Genomic DNA, 18,345 nt, shown 5'->3' on the forward strand with positions numbered 1-18,345 from the left:
CAGAGAGTGGCATACATTCTAATGGACGTTAAGCAGCATGTGATAACTTTAGTCACAGAGTAAAAACGTTTTCTGTTTGCACCGCAGAGGAAAGGGTGTATCTTGCAGAAATTTCCTCTCAGCTGTTACTGTCAAGTATGGAGGTAAGTCACGGTAAATTGATCCCTTTCTTGTTTTAAAAATGCTAAGAGTTTTAATACATTGAAGACACTTTGGAAATATTGACAATGCAATACAATATTTTTCAATTAACCACTGAGATAAATAGCTGCAAATTGACAAATATATGTCGTAATGCATCTAGAAGCAAAATCATGAATCAAAGTAATCATGTTATGCTGGAATGATTATAACATTAGCAGAAACCTCTCCCTTAATTTTTGCATTCTTTCTAATGCTATCTATATTGATCATGTTCTTGTTTAATATATTCCATATATCCCGCATGTGTTTCCATGAAAACATGTCAGGTCTTGGAATTCCATCAAGTGGATGTTTTGAATACTCATGCAGAACAGGAATGTAACCTTATTGTTCTCCCCTCTGGATGGCTTTCGATTGAGGAAATCAAATATGTTTCCCAAACGAGTAGTAAATTTCCTTTAAACTGGTGGTTTATTAGAAAGTATTGGTTAAAAAATAACGACAACAACAACTGCTAATATCAGTTTAGGTGTCGCTATAATACTTATTCTTTTTGTGCGAAGCACAATGTTTTTGATACACAAGAATTTGTACAGGCAGGAAGTTGGATTCAGGATGTTTTAGTTTCCCCTCTTTCCCGCTGCTCAAAACAATTGGTGCCAATAACACATCTGCATTGAGAGCACAACAGAGTTCACCTGTATAGGTCATTGAAGACATTCTTGTTTATTAATCCCTAAATATTAAATATAATAGATTATTCTACTTCCTTGTCACATCATTATTCTATGACTAAGTTCTCTGCACCATGTTTTTTTTTTTTTTTTTTTTTTTTTTTTTTACAATCCACACTACATTTAAAACGATACCACATGGTTTTGCAGGAGTTCAGCTTGGTCCGATGTGACAGCCTAGATACAGGGTCTGGCAGTGACAAGGAGCTGACGACCCGCTTGGACCACGGGCCTCTTTACCCACAGGTGGAGCCTTCGCCAGCGGAATTAGCTCAGTGTGAAGCTGAAGTGGGCACACTTCTCAGCATCATTGCTGAAGTCAACAAAAAGATGGGTTCACTCAAGGCACCCAGGTAGTGAGAGAGAGGCCCTGTTGTTTTGGAATACACAAGATTAAATTCAATTTGATCCACATTTGATTATAAATAGAAGGTTAAATCTGCTCTGCAATTGTCCAATAACCAAAGTATACACTCTGCACACTACATTAGGTATACATGCACCATGGTATGGGATCCAGTCAGAGGTGGGTCGAGCAGCCAAAAATTTTACTCAAGTAAGAGTAGCGTTACTTCTAAATAATATTACTCAAGTAAAAGTAAAAGTAGTCATCCAAAAATTTACTCAAGTAAAAGTAAAAAAGTATTCATTGAAAAGAATACGCAAGTAATGCGTAACATTGTGAGTACCTGCTTACAATGTCAGATAAAAAAAAAATACAGTAATTATATTTTTTTCTCAGCACAACTTCATCTATGTGAACAGTTGTTATTATACTGTACTATAGCCCAGTGGTTCCCAACTTTTTTTGCACCACGGACCAGCAATGTGTGACAGACAATTAAATTAAAGAGTAATTATTAAATAACAGGACGGGGCTAAAAACAAACATTAAATGCAGGGAAATGTAACTCACCATACCCTGAACCAGCCTTTTTTAACAGCGGCCTCTCCTAAAACTTGACGGCAAATATCCCTGGTTGCAGGCATAATGAGTTCTTCTCTAATCGTGAAAGGTTTCTTGGCTTTGGGAATACGGTTCGCCACGAGGTATGATGCTTTCAGCGCATTCTCTTTTTTTTGCCTCATTTGCTAGCTTTTAGCCACATATTAATCAGAATAGACGTGGTTGTAGGCTCCTCTTCTGGCTCAGCAGGTGGCCTTTTCCCCGTAAAAAAGCTGTCCAAAGACGTCGCCGCCTGCGGCACACGGCCAACATCTGCTAACATTACTGTTTACATTGACTGACGCTGGGCTGCTATAGGTGTGCAAACACCCCAGCAATGGCGACCAACCACTAGAGAGCGACACACACAAATCTCTACTCGGATTAGTGCAGAGATATGTCAAGAAGCACAGGCCAGATTGCGGTCATTAACAAATTGTTTATTACTTCTAAAAATGTAACGACTTATGTAGCCCAAAGTAGCGGCGTAAGAGTACTGTTTCTTCTTCACAAATCTACTCAAGTAAAAATAAAAGTATTGTGTGGTAAAACTACTTTAAAAACTACATTTTTCTAAAAAGGTTACTCAAGTAAATGTAATGGAGTATTTGTAACGCGTTATTAGTATACTCACCTCTGGATCCAGTACTATTGTAGTATAAAATTAATTATTTTCATGTAGCTGAACAAGAAAGTGAAATATTTGGAACAAGCATTAAACACCAATACTACAGTAGTACCCCACTGCTAAAATAGTACTTCTGATCTGTTATAATACATAAATCTCTTGTACCTGAACTTGTTAGATTGTACAGGAATACCTAATAAAGTCCATCAGTCAATACAGTTGCTTGCCTTGAAATAATCATAGTTTTCTTAACGTAACCAAATGATCCTTTGCAGTGAACCAGGTGATTTGAGACCACCAAGACCACCCAGCCCTCTTTTTCCTGATCTGCTTTCACACAGACTTGTGAGAAGCAACCCAGAAAAGCACATTGCTGATGATCTCAACTGCAGACTTTCGCGGCCTTACCGAGGTTTGACTTTTTAATTTGTCTTCAAAAGTTTCCTAATTCCTATGCGTTGCTATTCATTCGTACACCGAAGGCTTTGTGAAAAGCACATATAAACAGTAACACAATAATTTAAATCTGCACACAAAAAACAACTCCATCATATATCGCACTTCCACATTCATCCCTCTAGGAGGCAGTAGTGTCATGTGGACAGAACTCAAGGGTGCGTTGACTGCAGTGGAGGACTCCATCAACTGCAGAAGGTCCTGGGCAGCCCCCATCACCTCCTCTGACCGAGACAAACCAAGAGAGCATCTCAGAGCAGCTCAGGACAGCTGGGCGAAAGCTTCCAAGGTATTTAAACAGCAACAAATAAAAACTTGAATGCTTCCAAGTGATCGCACATCCTTGTCAGCTATTTGTGTCCTCTGGTGACTGCAGATTTTGGAGGAGATGGAAAAGGAATTTGGCATTTCTTTTCCGTCAGATGTGGCAAGAATAACATTTCAAGAGGTGGTCACGGAAAAGCGGGTTGACCCTTCGTCCTTACCGGCTCAACAGGTAAAACTCCATAGAGCCCACAGTATCAGCCACGTTGAGGAGGACAGGAGCAAGGTTGCCGTTTGAGGAACTTGTTACATATGTGCAGGGGTGAAAGTGGACCAGAACGGTCAGGAAAGCAGTTCCGGTATAAGATTCAGGGCCAGAACACAGCTCCGGTATAAGATTCAGGGCCGGAGTGCTGTTCTGGTACACAGTGCTTTGATTTCGAAAATATGACGGCAACTGTCAAAACGCTATGTTATAAAAAAAAAAAATGCTAAGCTGCCACACATGCATTTCATCTCCAAGAAGAAAACAATCTATCAACATCAGATTTACATACGCAAGTGTTAACAACAAGCATAATAAAGTGCTTGTGTAGCGTAATCCGTTTCCACCAATATTTATTATTTATTTTATTTCCCCAGCTGCTGCAGTTGTGTGAGTCTGACGATGATGAGTCACGTCAATGTGCGAATGCACGCAGCGAAGCAAAACGCCTGGACTCATTTATCCGTTCAATTGGCTGACATACTGACATGTGATCAGGAGAGCTAGTTAGCTCTGTTTGGTTCAAATGTGCATGTTCTCCCGAACAGCAAAAAAAAAAAAAAAAAAGAAAAAAAAAGGTTGTTTAATTTATGCGACAAAAAAGGGCAATGCAACATCAATTAGATCAAATCTTTAAGAGCAATGAAAGAGTTGAGGAGGCTTATTTATCATGTTTAGTTTTATTTGCTCTGATGGGGAGGTTCAGAACATCTTAGCTGTCAATGTGCACTTTGAACTTATATTTGTTCATTTATGTTAGGCTACTTATTCATTTCCTTATGATTTAAAAAAGTCAATGTTTGTGCGATCTTCAAAATATATTCCATTTCACTCTGCATAATTTAAGTCATTTGTACTTATTTTTCTGAATGTATGTTACTTATATATTTATTATTATATATATTAAAAAAAATAAATGTTAACATTAATTCCAATTTTTAATATACATCCTATGTTCTTAAGTAGTTAAAATTGAGATTTGGCATTTAGTATGTGAGGAAATGAGGGAAAATAAAAATTAGGAGATGGAGGTTGAGGTTATTGCTGTTTTTGTTAACTTTTATTTTGCAAATCATTGAAAAAATACAATTATCAATGAAAATCAGTTTTTGTATGTGTTACAGAAATAACTGTGCTAAAACAGTTTTCTTTGCATTTCAGTAGTTTAAGAGGTTTAACTCCCCCAAACACAAAAATAAATGAATAAAATTTCTGGCTCCATGGCGACCTTCACGTCGAGGAGTTCCGGCAAGAAATTCTAGCCACTTTCACCCCTGCATATTTGTTTGTAAAAGATACACTTTGTAACGCAGTTGTTTTTCTCCTGTCTTCCAACAGGTTGGTCATCAGAGGGGATGGAGGTCTGCCATATGCTCTCCTTCATCCAGATCTTCCTGCATCAATGGGCCTCTTAGTGCAGAAAGGGCCTCCTATTCCTTTCCGAATTCTCCTTTACTCCTCAGAAGAACTACAGCTGGATCATTATCATCAGGAGGTGACAGTGCCCCACTAAACGTTGTTATCCCTGGAAGTCCTTGCCAAAGCCCCCATGGGCTGGAGAATGAGGTGGAATGGCTCAACAGGTTGGTAAGAATATAGACAATCTCCAGTCACTACTATGACTGCTACCAGATCAAACCCGTGTAATGTAATGTTTTATGGTTGCTTGGCTGTATTTTAGAATATCGTATTTAAAAAACCTTTGCCAAACTGAACGACAATTTTTTTTTTTTTTTTTTAAGTGAATGACGTAAAATCATGCACTGGTTGTTGGTTCCAATACTACAGGGGTCACAAACCTTTTTGGAAATTATAGTATTTTTTGGTGTAGATTAGTTTCGTAAACATGTTCTTATTAGTGTATTTTTATTAGTTATTTTTCATCTTAAAGGGACAGACAACATATTTATATGTGCATCCCAGCAGGAAAAATCTTTTTAATAAATGGGGGGGCAAAAAAAACCACAGACTTTCATTTTTCTGATGTGTATTAGTGGAGAAAAAAAAACAATAAAACCAGTATTTACAGGAGATTGTTGCCCTTAGTTTGGGCTGACATTTTCTAAATGCCAGTACTATTTTTGCCAATCAAATGTAAGTATCCCCGATTGCCCACCCTTCCTCATGACGTCAGTAACTGACATCACAGTAGTCACAGCAATGACTGCGTTCATTTTTTTGCATTGAACCATTTTTTTCTCCAAAATTAGAGGTCTGAGGAATTCGCGATTTGCATACTTAAGTACTTGGAGGGGCCGTTTTTCACATCAAGGTCATTTATACTGATGTGATGTCTGTCCCTTGAAAGCAATAATCATTTTAATGATTCCTTACATTAATCAGGATCCTGCTAAATATGCAACCCTTTAATTCTATAAATGTCTGCTTATGTTTTTTTTTAAATTACACCTTTTACGGCATTGCTAGAAAATCACAATGTCCCCTCAACATTCCAGTAAATTTAGTACCGGCCGGTCCGCTTTTCATGTGGTCCTTGGGGCTACTTGATAACCCTTGCCTTTCCAAATGGATGTTTTGACTAACTTGTGTCACTATTTCAATGAGAATTTCATCAAGATCAAAGTACACAATGGCATGACTAGAACAGTCATCCAATTTATTCATGCATCTGATTCCTCTTTGAGGTAATGGGTGGGATGGACCCTATTTAACCTAAATTTGGGAGAGTGCTTAGGAGTTTTAAAAGCGGGAGTAAACCCAAGTACCCAAAGTCAATCTGTGCAAGGTCCAGAACCCCCTTCCTCACGCTAAGGCAGGTGTCTACTTGCGCCTGGCCCTCAAGCAATTCTCTTAAGTAAGGCCATGTAAAGGGAATATTTTACTTTTCCAGACCTGTTGTGACATTGTTAACGCTCCATAGTTCACGTTCCTCTTTGATTGTGTTGTGCCAGTTTCGTCCCCACCTTGTAAAACACCATGATCTCAGTCATCCAAATCATGATTTCAGGGGTGGGGTCGGTGGATTTGGCCTCCGTCCCTTTAGCCTGTCTCCGGCCCCGTTCGCCTATCCGGGGCTGTGGCGGCTGCCACTGCCCTTCTTACGGGGGGGGGTCGTTGGTGTCGCCTCATGGGGCCCATGGGGCCTGGAGTGGGGCTGTTGTCCCCTGCTGGTGGGGTGGGTATCCCCTGGTCTCCAGCGCTTGGTGTAGTGCCTGTTCAGGGTGCGGGCCTGCGGGGTGGGTGCCGGGGCGGCGTCTCCGCTCGTCTGCGGGGCTGTCGCGTGTTTGATGGGTTTTGCACGTGGTTGGATGTGGTGAGATGCACTCGGTTGGAGGACCTTGGTGTCGGGATTGGCAATGGAATGGCGTAGAATTGGATGCCAACAAACTCACACTCACAAGGGATTCACACGATTACTTGGTTCTAGATCACAGGGCTGATTTGTGTACACTCCACCTCTCCCAAACACTCATCTTTTAGACACCCCCCCTCCCCCGATAGTACCAACATATTCATAGTTAGTGTAGGCGTTCAATGTATTTCTTCTTCTTGTTTGTGTTTCTTCTGTCTCTCTCCTTTTCTTGTTCCCCCATAACCCCTTCCTGTTCGCTGCTTTGTCATAATAAACAAGGTATTTTGAATCATCACAATGGGAGTATGTCATACTCCCATGTGAAACATTAAAACTGTTCAGACTAATCGGACACTCAGATTTACATTCTCCATGTCAAACAGCTGAACAGGACAGGTTTACAAAAAAAAAAAAAAAAAATATATATATATATATATATATATATATATACAGTGCCTTGCAAAAGTATTCGGCCCCCTTGAACCTTGCAACCTTTCGCCATATTTCAGGCTTCAAACATAAAGATATAAAATTTTTATGAAATTTTATTTTTTTGTCAAGAATCAACAACAAGTGGGACACAATCGTGAAGTGGAACAAAATTTATTGGATAATTTAAACTTTTTCAACAAATAAAAAACTGAAAAGTGGGGCGTGCAATATTATTCGGCCCCCTTGCGTTAATACTTTGTAGCGCCACCTTTTGCTCCAATTACAGCTGCAAGTCGCTTGGGGTATGTTTCTATCAGTTTTGCACATCGAGAGACTGACATTCTTGCCCATTCTTCCTTGCAAAACAGCTCGAGCTCAGTGAGGTTGGATGGAGAGTGTTTGTGAACAGCAGTCTTCAGCTCTTTCCACAGATTCTCGATTGGATTCAGGTCTGGACTTTGACTTGGCCATTCTAACACCTGGATAAGTTTATTTTTGAACCATTCCATTGTAGATTTGGCTTTATGTTTTGGATCATTGTCCTGTTGGAAGATAAATCTCCGTCCCAGTCTCAGGTCATGTGCAGATACCAACAGGTTTTCTTCCAGAATGTTCCTGTATTTGGCTGCATCCATCTTCCCGTCAATTTTAACCATCTTCCCTGTCCCTGCTGAAGAAAAGCAGGCCCAAACCATGATGCTGCCACCACCATGTTTGACAGTGGGGATGGTGTGTTCAGGGTGATGAGCTGTGTTGCTTTTACGCCAAACATATCGTTTTGCATTGTGGCCAAAAAGTTCAATTTTGGTTTCATCTGACCAGAGCACCTTCTTCTACATGTTTGGTGTGTCTCCCAGGTGGCTTGTGGCAAACTTTAAACAAGACTTTTTATGGATATCTTTGAGAAACGGCTTTCTTCTTGCCACTCTTCCATAAAGGCCAGATTTGTGCAGTGTACGACTGATTGTTGTCCTATGGACAGACTCTCCCACCTCAGCTGTAGATCTCTGCAGTTCATCCAGAGTGATCATGGGCCTCTTGGCTGCATCTCTGATCAGTTTTCTCCTTGTTTGAGAAGAAAGTTTGGAAGGACGGCCGGGCCTTGGTAGATTTGCAGTGGCCTGATGCTCCTTCCATTTCAATATGATGGCTTGCACAGTGCTCCTTGAGATGTTTAAAGCTTGGGAAATCTTTTTGTATCCAAATCCGGCTTTAAACTTCTCCACAACAGTATCTCGGACCTGCCTGGTGTGTTCCTTGGTTTTCATAATGCTCTCTGCACTTTAAACAGAACCTTGAGACTATCACAGAGCAGGTGCATTTATACGGAGACTTGATTACACACAGGTGGATTCTATTTATCATCATCGGTCATTTAGGACAACATTGGATCATTCAGAGATCCTCACTGAAATTCTGGAGTGAGTTTGCTGCACTGAAAGTAAAGGGGCCGAATAATATTGCACGCCCCACTTTTCAGTTTTTTATTTGTTAAAAAAGTTTAAATTATCCAATAAATGTTGTTCCACTTCACGATTGTGTCCCACTTGTTGTTGATTCTTGACAAAAAAATTAAATTTCATATCTTAATATTTGAAGCCTGAAATGTGGCGAAAGGTTGCAAGATTCAAGGGGGCCAAATACTTTTGCAAGGCACTGTATATATATTTCCTTTCTTTCTTATATATATGTATATATGTATATATAATATTATATAATATATATATTATATATATTATACACAAGTCGGGAAAAAGGCTTTTTTTCCTCACAGCATTTGAAAGTTAAAGTTTGTATACCATTACACTCTTATATAGGTGAAATTTTAAAAAATGTATAAAGGGTGATTTATGTTTTTTTGGGATAAAAAAGACAGTTCAATTCAATCAGTTAATATAAACATATTTAATGTGAAAGACTTTATGGAATGGATCATGTAATAATGTGTAGAGCATGAAAAGTAACATCAGTTACTTTGCCAAGTAACTAATTACTCTTACGTTGAGGTAACTGAGTTACTAAGTCAATTACTTTTTGGGAGAAGTAATTTGGAACTGTAACTAAGATTAATAACACTGGATATTAGAAGTTTTTTTTTTTTTTTTTTTTTTTTTTTAGGCCAGCAACAGCAACAGTCACTGTAAGTGATGTAAAAAGACGTCATGAAAATAACCATTTTAACTTTTTTCCTTTTAATGTAGGACACACATCAGCATATTCATGAGAAATGTAGCCTTGACCCCTGGTTACCTGTCCCGTTCCCAGCAAAATGTGCACATGCAGGTTATGCGATTAGCGTCCCTACTAATGCTGAGACCAAACCTACCCCCATGTGTACATTATATCTGTTTTTAAATGTAAGGAGTCAAAGTCGGAGAACAACAGGAAAAAATACTCTAGTAAATTGCAAATACCTGCACCATTTACTGCGTTTATGTATTTCTATTTTCTAACTTCCCACTACTTCCGGTGCTTCATTAAATGTAGCCAATCATCCCTCTGGTGTTTTACAGGCAAATTGAGGGACTGAAGGCTAGGAATGAGCGTCTGACTGTTGCTTTGGAGCGAAAGGCGACCGAGTGTGAGCAGATCAGTGTTACACTAAAGAGGCTCGAGGCCGACTGCTCTGCCATGCAGTTGGCTCTCAGATACTGGTAAACAAATAAAACATGTTTTTAACACAACATGCAATTTTCTTGTCCACAAATCAGAATTATTTCGCATTGCACTTTGCTCTGTTGGTTTTACCAGTGACGAGTGCGAAGAGGCCTACGGTGAACTCATGTCTCTTTACGATACTCAGAGGCAAGAAAGCATTCCTCTGCAGACTGCCGGAGCAGGTGTTCAAATGACACTTTTGAGTGTTTACTACTCATGAACTCGCATCGTGTGGGCGCTTGGCGTTCATAAACAACAACTGCTGTAGGGTTTTTTTTTGTCCTCAGCAGGTGCGGTTGACAGGCAACAGCCTGGTAGTCCATCACCCCAGCACTGGAAAATGGGAAGTGAGGAGCTGTCGACCTCTTTCACAAGAGTAGAGGTGACCGAGGAGGTGGAAACGCATACAACACGGAGGTGATGTTGTGAAGGAGTTCATGGCACATCAAGCTAATAATAGCAATGACAAAGTAATTTAGAATTTGTAACTCCAGAACCCCTGAACTGACCGATCGAGAGGTCACACTCCGTCAGTTAATTGAGAGGCTGAAAGGTGACCGGGCAGCCATTGGCCTCTCGAGGCCACGTGCTCATCAGGCAGAAGTCAAAATGACCCTGGATGCCGTTTATCCTGCTGGACTGAGAGTGGGGCATTTATCAAAAGACAACAGCAAGCATGCCGAAAGAAAGCGAGACAAGACTTCTTTGTTCCATGAGCTGATCACAGCCAGAGTAAGAGTTTCTACTTCAGTGACATCCTCAAACATGGAAAACACAAAGTCTTGTTGCAAACAAATGTGGATTGACCTATTTTATTATTGGGAAAAAACAAAGATATATTTTATTTCCTGGCATCTGTCGCAATGAACAGTTACATGACATTTTACTTCCCAAACAATCACATTTTAAATAATCCACTTGCAAAATTGTAAAACGTGCACTTTAAATGAGTAAATTTACTTGTCTTGAGAACATCTTCATTGTTATTTTATTTTATTTTTTTACAGTAAGAGAACAGAATGCTCTAAAAAAAAAAATGTAAATATACCAAATAAGTCAGTAGTTCTAAACTGGAAACCAGTTTCACTGTGCAATATACACAGTCAAATGAAAATATTAAAAGCACGCTGTTTTATGAGTAAGTTGTCTTGAGAAAAACTGTTTAAAAAGTAAGAGAACAGATTTCTTGAAAATATGTTTAAAAATTTATATATATATATATATATATACACACACACAGTATATATACACAGTATATATATATACAGTATATATATATACAGTATATATATATAAACTCATTCTTCTTCTGGCCAACATGCACGGTTCCCATCAAGTATGGGAACCGTGCGAGTTAGGGCTGTCCGATTTTGCCTAACAACTATTACGATTTCTTGGCAAAATAAAAAAATCATGACAAATAAAGTACTCAGAAACTCTTCTATTTAAACCGGAAAGTCTTCTATTTAAACATATTTTTCTTTGTTAGAACTGAAAGTGCCAGTGAATGTAACTCTGTTAATACACACAGAACAATCCCTTGAGATTAAGAGCATTTTATTTATACAACAGCCTCCAGCTCTGCTCTTAATTAAAGTGACAATGAAAGAAGAAAGTGCACATATCATTTGAAAGAAAATAAAAAATGACAAAAGGTAGTCAGTCAATCAGTCAGTCTGCCAACCAGCTAGCCAGCCAGTCAATCAAGTCAGTCAGGTGAAGTAGGTAGGCAGCCAGCCAGGTTTAGGGTGATGTGCTGTCACATTTTGTCTGGTCTTTCTTACATAAATTATGATTAATGCAGCGCTGTCACTCAATAATAACAATAAGCAAGGTTGCAATCATCTTGTCTAAACAAATATGTACCCTAGTGATGGTAACAAACAGAGTGATCCTTTAGCTTTATGAGCATCTCATCTTTACAAAAGACGTCAGGTCAAACACATTAATGGGCCAATGAACAATGTGCATATTAGGCATGTGCCGATTACCGGTTCCAAGGTATACTGTGTAATGAAAACGTCAAGGTTTCAAAACCGCAAAAAATTTCCGTCATACCGTCCTTAAGGTATTAGCTAGAAATCCCTCGCTTGCAGCTGTAAAGCTAGACCCTCCCCCACCGGTTGTTGCTCAGTGTCAGTGAGTTAGCTGTGCTACAGAATGGCTGGAGGAGGTGAAACTCCTGAACTTTTTCCCCCCCATCGAAGAAAACGAAATCGCTGGTATGGGAATACTTCGGCAACAGAAAAGTTACAGATGGTCGCGGCTTGTTTGCGGAGGGTGGCTGCCGAGGAGGCAATACCTGCAATATGATTTTGCATTTATACAAAATTAAAGATTAGTAAACACTGTCATTTAATTTTATTTAGAATATTTCAGTTATTTTTGTTATTTTAAAAAATGTATATTTTAACTTAACATTATAGTTATGTTATAATTTGCTAATATGTTTTGAACAATAAAAATGGAAAAAAGTTTTAAAAAAATTTTTTTTTTTAACCTAGATATCTCAAACACATTTTAGAGTTGTAATTGCAATACCACGATACCGGGAAACCGTGATATTTTTGCATATGGTTATCATACCATCAGATCTCATACCAGCACATGCCTAGTGCATATAGATTCAGTTTTCAAATACAGTGGGCAAATAAGTGTTTAGTCAGCCACTAACTGTGCAGGTTCTCCCACTTGAAAATATTAGAGAGGCCTGTAATTGTCAACACGGGTAAACCTAAACCATGAGAGACAGAATGTGGGAAAAAAACAGAAAATCACATTGTTTGATTTTTAAATAATTTATTTGCAAATCATGGTGGAAAATAAGTATTTGGTCAATACCAAAAGTTCATCTCAATACTTTGTTATGTACCCTATGTTGGCAATAACGGAGGCCAAACGTTTTCTGTAACTGTTCACAAGCTTTTCAGACACTGTTGCTGGTATTTTGGCCCATTCCTCCATGCAGATCTCCTCTAGAGCAGTGATGTTTTGGGGCTGTCGTTGGGCAACACGGACTTTTAACTCCCTCCACAGATTTTCTATGGGGTTGAGATCTGGAGACTGACTAAGCCACTCCAGGACCTTGAATTGCTTCTTATGAAGCCATTCCGTTGTTGCCCTGGCTGTGTGTTTGGGATCATTGTCATGCTGAAAGACCCAGCCACATCTCATCTTCAATGCCCTTGCTGATGGAAGGAGATTTTCATTCAAAATCTCTCGATACATGGCCCCATTCATTCTTTCCTTTACACAGATCAGTCGTCCTGGTCCCTTTGCAGAAAAACAGCCCCAAAGCATGATGTTTCCACCCCCATTCTTCACAGTGGGTATGGTGTTCTTCAGATGCAATTCAGTATTCTTTCTCCTCCAAACATGAGAACCTGTGTTCCTACCAAAATGTTCTATTTTGGTTTCATCTGACCATAACACATTCTCCCAGTCCTCTTCTGGATCATCTAAATGCTCTCTTGCGAACCGCAGATGGGCCTGGACGTGTACTGGCTTCAGCAGGGGGACACGTCTGGCAGTGCAGGATTTCAGTCCCTGGCGGCGCATTGTGTTACTGATAGTAGCCGTTGTTACTGTGGTCCCAGCTCTCTGTAGGTTATTCACGAGGTGCCCCCGTGTGGTTCTGGGATTTTTGCTCACCGTTCTTGTTATCATTTTGACGCCACAGGGTGAGATCTTGCATGGAGCCCCAGATCAAGGGAGATTATCAGTGGTTGTGTATGTCTTCCATTTTGTAATAATTGCTCCCACAGTTGATTTCTTTACACCAAGCGTTTTACCTATTGCAGATTCAGTCTTCCCAGCCTGGTGCAGGCCTACAATTTTGTCTCTGGTGTCCTTCGACAGCTCTTTGGTCTTGGCCATAGTGGAGATTGGAGTGTGACTGACTGAGCTTATGGATAGGTGTCTTTTATACCGATAATGCGTTAAAACAGGTGCCATTAATACAGGTAACGAGTGGAGCCTCGTTAGACCTCGTTAGAAGAGGTTTGACCTCTTTGACAGCCAGAAATCTTGCTTGTTTGTAGGTGACCAAATACTTATTTTCCACTGTAATTTGGAAATAAATTCTTTAAAAATCAAACAATGTGATTTTCTGTTTTTTTTCCCATATTCTGTCTCTCATGGTTGAGGTTTACCCATGTTGACAATTACAGGCCTCTCTAATCTTTTCAAGTAGAACTTGCACAATTGGTGGTTGACTAAATACTTATTTGCCCCACTGTATATGTTATTGTATTAAAATTAAAAAACAACAACATGGCATGCTTTTAGTTACTGTAATTTAGTAGCAGCAATATTGACAGGAAAATGAGTCAGAGGAACAGACACACACACCCATATACTTTCGCACTTGTGGTATTGTGCAATATACAATCTGACAGAGGTGGCGCTATGTTACTGTCTGTCGTTGTGTTGTACAATGTACATGAAAGTGTGCGGATGGAGTCAATGAGGAAGTGTTGAATGTTTTAAGGCTGTAGCCTTCTACATATACAACAATACTTTAAGTACATCATGAGATAAGAATCGCTCGTAGCAATAATTGTCGTTGTTTTAGACGGAGCGCTCTCATGGGAGAACACGGAAATTGAGAGGAAACTACGGCGGCTTAAATACACCAAAATGGTGCGGTTCCGAGAGTTGAACGTACCGATTTGAACATTTTTAACATTGTTTTAACCAGAAAAGTCAGTTTCGGTTCAAAATCGATTAATCGAACAGTCTTAGTGCGAGTCATAGTCTCCGAATAAAGACAGACACACAGAGAGATTCTTGTGACTTATAGTGTGAATGTGTTTTGTTCCTTGTCAAGGAGGAGATGTCGGATCTGCGTGCTCTTATTCGTCTGAAGGAGAAAGAGCTGAGGTGTATGGAGTGGAATATGGTGGCCCAAAAAGCACAGGAAGGCACCGGAGCATGTGTTTCTGAAAACCTCCGAGAGGAGCCGCAGGACCAAAAGACTGAACAACAGGTGGACAGTACAAACACCGACACATTTTGCCTTTACTTTTTGAAGTTATACAAAGTCAAGGTGAAATGTACAAGAGGGAGCAGGACGTTAGTCTTTAGTGACAGACCCGATTCAAATCTGGCTGTCCCACATGGGAAATTATACATTTAGCTAGCAAAGCAGAGAATCCCTTCAGGCTGAGAGGGATATTTTGGTCAAACAAGGTCTTTAGATTAGCGCTTCTCTTCACACCTCTGCCACGGTCAAAGGACAAGGACATGGCACAACAAATCTTAATACACTACACTTTTTATACAAAAATGTTACATCTTACTTTGAAATAGGGTATGAGTCAGTCATTACACGTTCAGCGTAAGACTAAAAAAATGCTCAACTACATTTGAGTGTCAAATGTAATCCTTGCAAATATTATTCAATGATATTGTGTATTATCATCATTGTTTCAGAGTAAATTGTGTAGTGATGGCGACGCAGGCGGGCTGAGGACGAGGCCTATATTGAAAGAGCTGCAAGCGCTACTTCAGAGGTGAGGTGTTTAGTCATAAGCATGCTGTTTCAAATTGATGTTCCCTCACCTTACCTGATAGTTGTAAATACAGGAAAATGTGTTTTGACTCTTGTTCACTGGGTTGGAGAAAAAAATATGTGGTCCAAGCCATCAGGTGCATTGAGGATGACTTTATTTCCCTCAGAAATGAAAATGCTACAATTCATCTCCATGTCCTTTTTTTGCTTTTAGGGAACAAGTCCTAAAGAAGAGACTGGCTTTAGTTTATGACTCACTCAATGCAACGTTCACAGACAGCACCTCCAACAGTCGGGACAATGACGAGCACGTTGCACGGATTGCACAAGCTCACAGGTACAAAGTTGTGATCTAAATTCCTGTTACTGAAGTAAACAAAACAGAAATGATGTACGTGTTAATCTGAATCTGATTGCATCGTCTCCATTTCAGTAAGGCCTTGAGCTCGTATAGACACATTCGAAGAAAGTACAGAGAGCAGGTGTGGAAGCTGGAGCAGAAACTGGCAGCCATGATGGAGAGTCAGCAAATACAGAGTGAAACATCAAGGGCAGCAGGGGAAGATTCCGAATGGAAGAGAGAAGAGACTGTTCTGTGATCTAATTATGTTTTGCAGAGCCAACTAATTGAACATCTTAAAGTGGTTTGCTTCGAACTGTGCGTGTAGGGCTTGTTTCTTATTAAAATATTCTTGAAACAACCTATTACATAAAACTATGTGCAAAACACCAGTGTAAGGGATACGTATGGGGGCGGCACTGGCAAAGCTGGTAGAGTCCTTTGCCCCTAGTGGATCTAGCAGCGCCTTGCTTGGCTGCAGCAGCTCATTAGTGTATGAATGTGAACACACATGTAAAGCACTTTTTGATGCCCGTCTGTGAAAGGGTCCGTGTCCCTTTCGGTCATTCACTTTTCCTTCTAATTTCGGAAAACAGAAAATGAGCTCAATTCCGTTTTTTGTTTTTATGTGGTTAAAAAAAACGAGAAATGAATTGTCTTCCGTTTCCCGATTAATCATTGTAAATTTAATAACGGTAAACGAGCCTTGACCCGTTTTTCCAATCCAGTGGTACCTCTACATACGACGTTAATTCGTTCCAGGACGTTGCTTATAAGTCGAAATGCCCGTATGTCGAGCAGGATTTTCTCATAAGAATACATTATAATTCCATTTGTTCGTTCCACACCCCGAAAACCCACACCAATTCCTTAATAAATACTGCTGGTACTATTACAAATGGCAATTACACATAGCAAAACAAATAATAATAATACCGTGATCCCTCGCTACTTCGCGCTTCAAACTTCACGCCCTCCGTCTTTCGCGGATTTTTTTTTTAATTAAAAAAAAATACAGATGATCTGTTCCGAGCTTTGATGTTACATATGTTTGTGTCTGATCTTGCAAGAGTCACGAACTTCAAACACGCTGGATGCGTCAATCATCGTGTAACTTGTTAAACGGTTGCTGTGGCAAAACATTCTGTGTAAGTGAGCAGTGGAGTGGAGTGAATGGAGTAACTCAATGAAGCACTTAATAAAGCCCAGCATTTTTGTACTACAGTACTTTATTCTTGTTTAAAAATAATTCGGTGGGACAGTAACATGTTTAAAACTTATCATAATTAATACATTTGAAGTTCTTAAAAACAATTTATTAAAATATACATTTTTTTAAAATTATACCTTGGAGAAAAAAGGGGGAAAAAAACATGTTTTATATGAATCTCTTTCCAATGCTAAGTATGAATAAATACATTTGAACACACATAAAATAAAAAAAGATTTGTGGTTTTTCACTTATTGCAGCGGGTTCCGGTTCCCATTAAGCATGAAAAAACGAGGGATCGCTGTAAATAAAAATCTGAATAATAATAATCGCTTTCTAATGTGGCGGACCTGTTTTGCGTGCTGTACCTGAACGCACCGTTTGGCTGACATGCCAGAGTAAGAAAGGTACAGCTGAGATTTTACTTTCTCATTTAATGTTCTGTTGTTTCTGCCGTCAACTGCGGCGGACAGTAGGCGTGTTGTGCTGCACAAGTTCTGAAATAAATGGTTAAAAACCTGACGAAGCTGGCGTTCTCTTTGGCGATGGTGGTACCACAATAACAATTGCCACCTTAACTTATAAAGAATGGCGAATGGAGGTCAGAGGAACATTGTCGCGCCATTTCACGGATGTGCCAACCGCATTCATATTTTTCCATCATTTCCATCATTATTTCAATGGTAAACGTCACCTTTTTCCTTTTTCACCACTTGCACAAACCTTCTTGGAACCTGTGTTGATTTCTCTCACAAGAAAATCAGCCGTGTGTCCGTCTTGCACAAAACAAAGAAACTGCGGCGCTGTCATAAATCATCGTATTTCGAGCATGTCGTCGGATTTACAAACAAATGGCGAGTCAAATTTTACGTCGGATGTCGAAAAGATGGTGTGTCGAAGCAATCTTACTGTATGTCGAGGTGCCACTGTATTAAATTATTGAACTGAAGTGGAAAAACAAAATACGCCTAATATCTGTTTTCAACCGAGTTCGCTTTTGCAATGAGCCCTGACCCGGAAGACGATGTTCTTTTTCCTTTTATAAATATTATGCAGCTGCAGCAGGGTCTTGTCTATTTAAAAGAAGAAGAAGAATGTCTGCCGGGCTGTGGCTCATTTTAAAAGCGAACTTGGTGTAATGCAAATATTGGGAGTATTTTGTTTTTTTATTTCTCTTCGATTAACCAATATTGGAAAAATGGATCAAGGATCGTTGTCTGTTCTTGAATTACCACTTTTTAATCAGGAAACTGGAGACGATTCATTTCTCGTTTTTGTTAACACATATATAAACAAAAAATGTATTTGGGCTCGTTTTCCGTTTCTCAAAACTAGAAGGAAAAACGAATGGCCGAAAGGTACACGGACCGTGAGAGGCGGTATACAGTATAAGAAATGTTGCTTTGCTTTGTATACATAACTATAAGACCTGCAAAACACTTC

At 39.5% G+C, this 18,345-nt stretch overlaps 1 protein-coding gene across 3 annotated transcripts; it reads left to right on the plus strand.

Moving 5' to 3' along the window:
- On the plus strand, positions 1–18,345 carry ushbp1 (Usher syndrome 1C binding protein 1). 3 transcript variants are annotated; one of them, XM_057841624.1, is made up of 14 exons: positions 1–143; positions 1,029–1,231; positions 2,728–2,864; positions 3,034–3,197; positions 3,285–3,458; positions 4,776–5,020; positions 9,696–9,836; positions 9,934–10,022; positions 10,128–10,257; positions 10,335–10,572; positions 14,669–14,827; positions 15,274–15,353; positions 15,567–15,689; positions 15,786–18,345. In XM_057841624.1, the coding sequence occupies exons 1-14, from the start codon at positions 138–140 to the stop codon at positions 15,949–15,951; spliced, it is 2,055 nt and encodes a 684-aa protein (XP_057697607.1). In that variant the 5' UTR covers positions 1–137; the 3' UTR covers positions 15,952–18,345. The 3 variants fall into 3 exon arrangements, with proteins under 3 accessions (XP_057697607.1, XP_057697608.1, XP_057697610.1); XM_057841625.1 differs by having other exon boundaries at positions 10,131–10,257; XM_057841627.1 differs by having other exon boundaries at positions 3,285–3,404.

Source organism: Corythoichthys intestinalis, chromosome 7 (genome assembly GCF_030265065.1).
Source record: "Corythoichthys intestinalis isolate RoL2023-P3 chromosome 7, ASM3026506v1, whole genome shotgun sequence".
Classification (NCBI taxonomy): Eukaryota; Metazoa; Chordata; class Actinopteri; order Syngnathiformes; family Syngnathidae; genus Corythoichthys; species Corythoichthys intestinalis.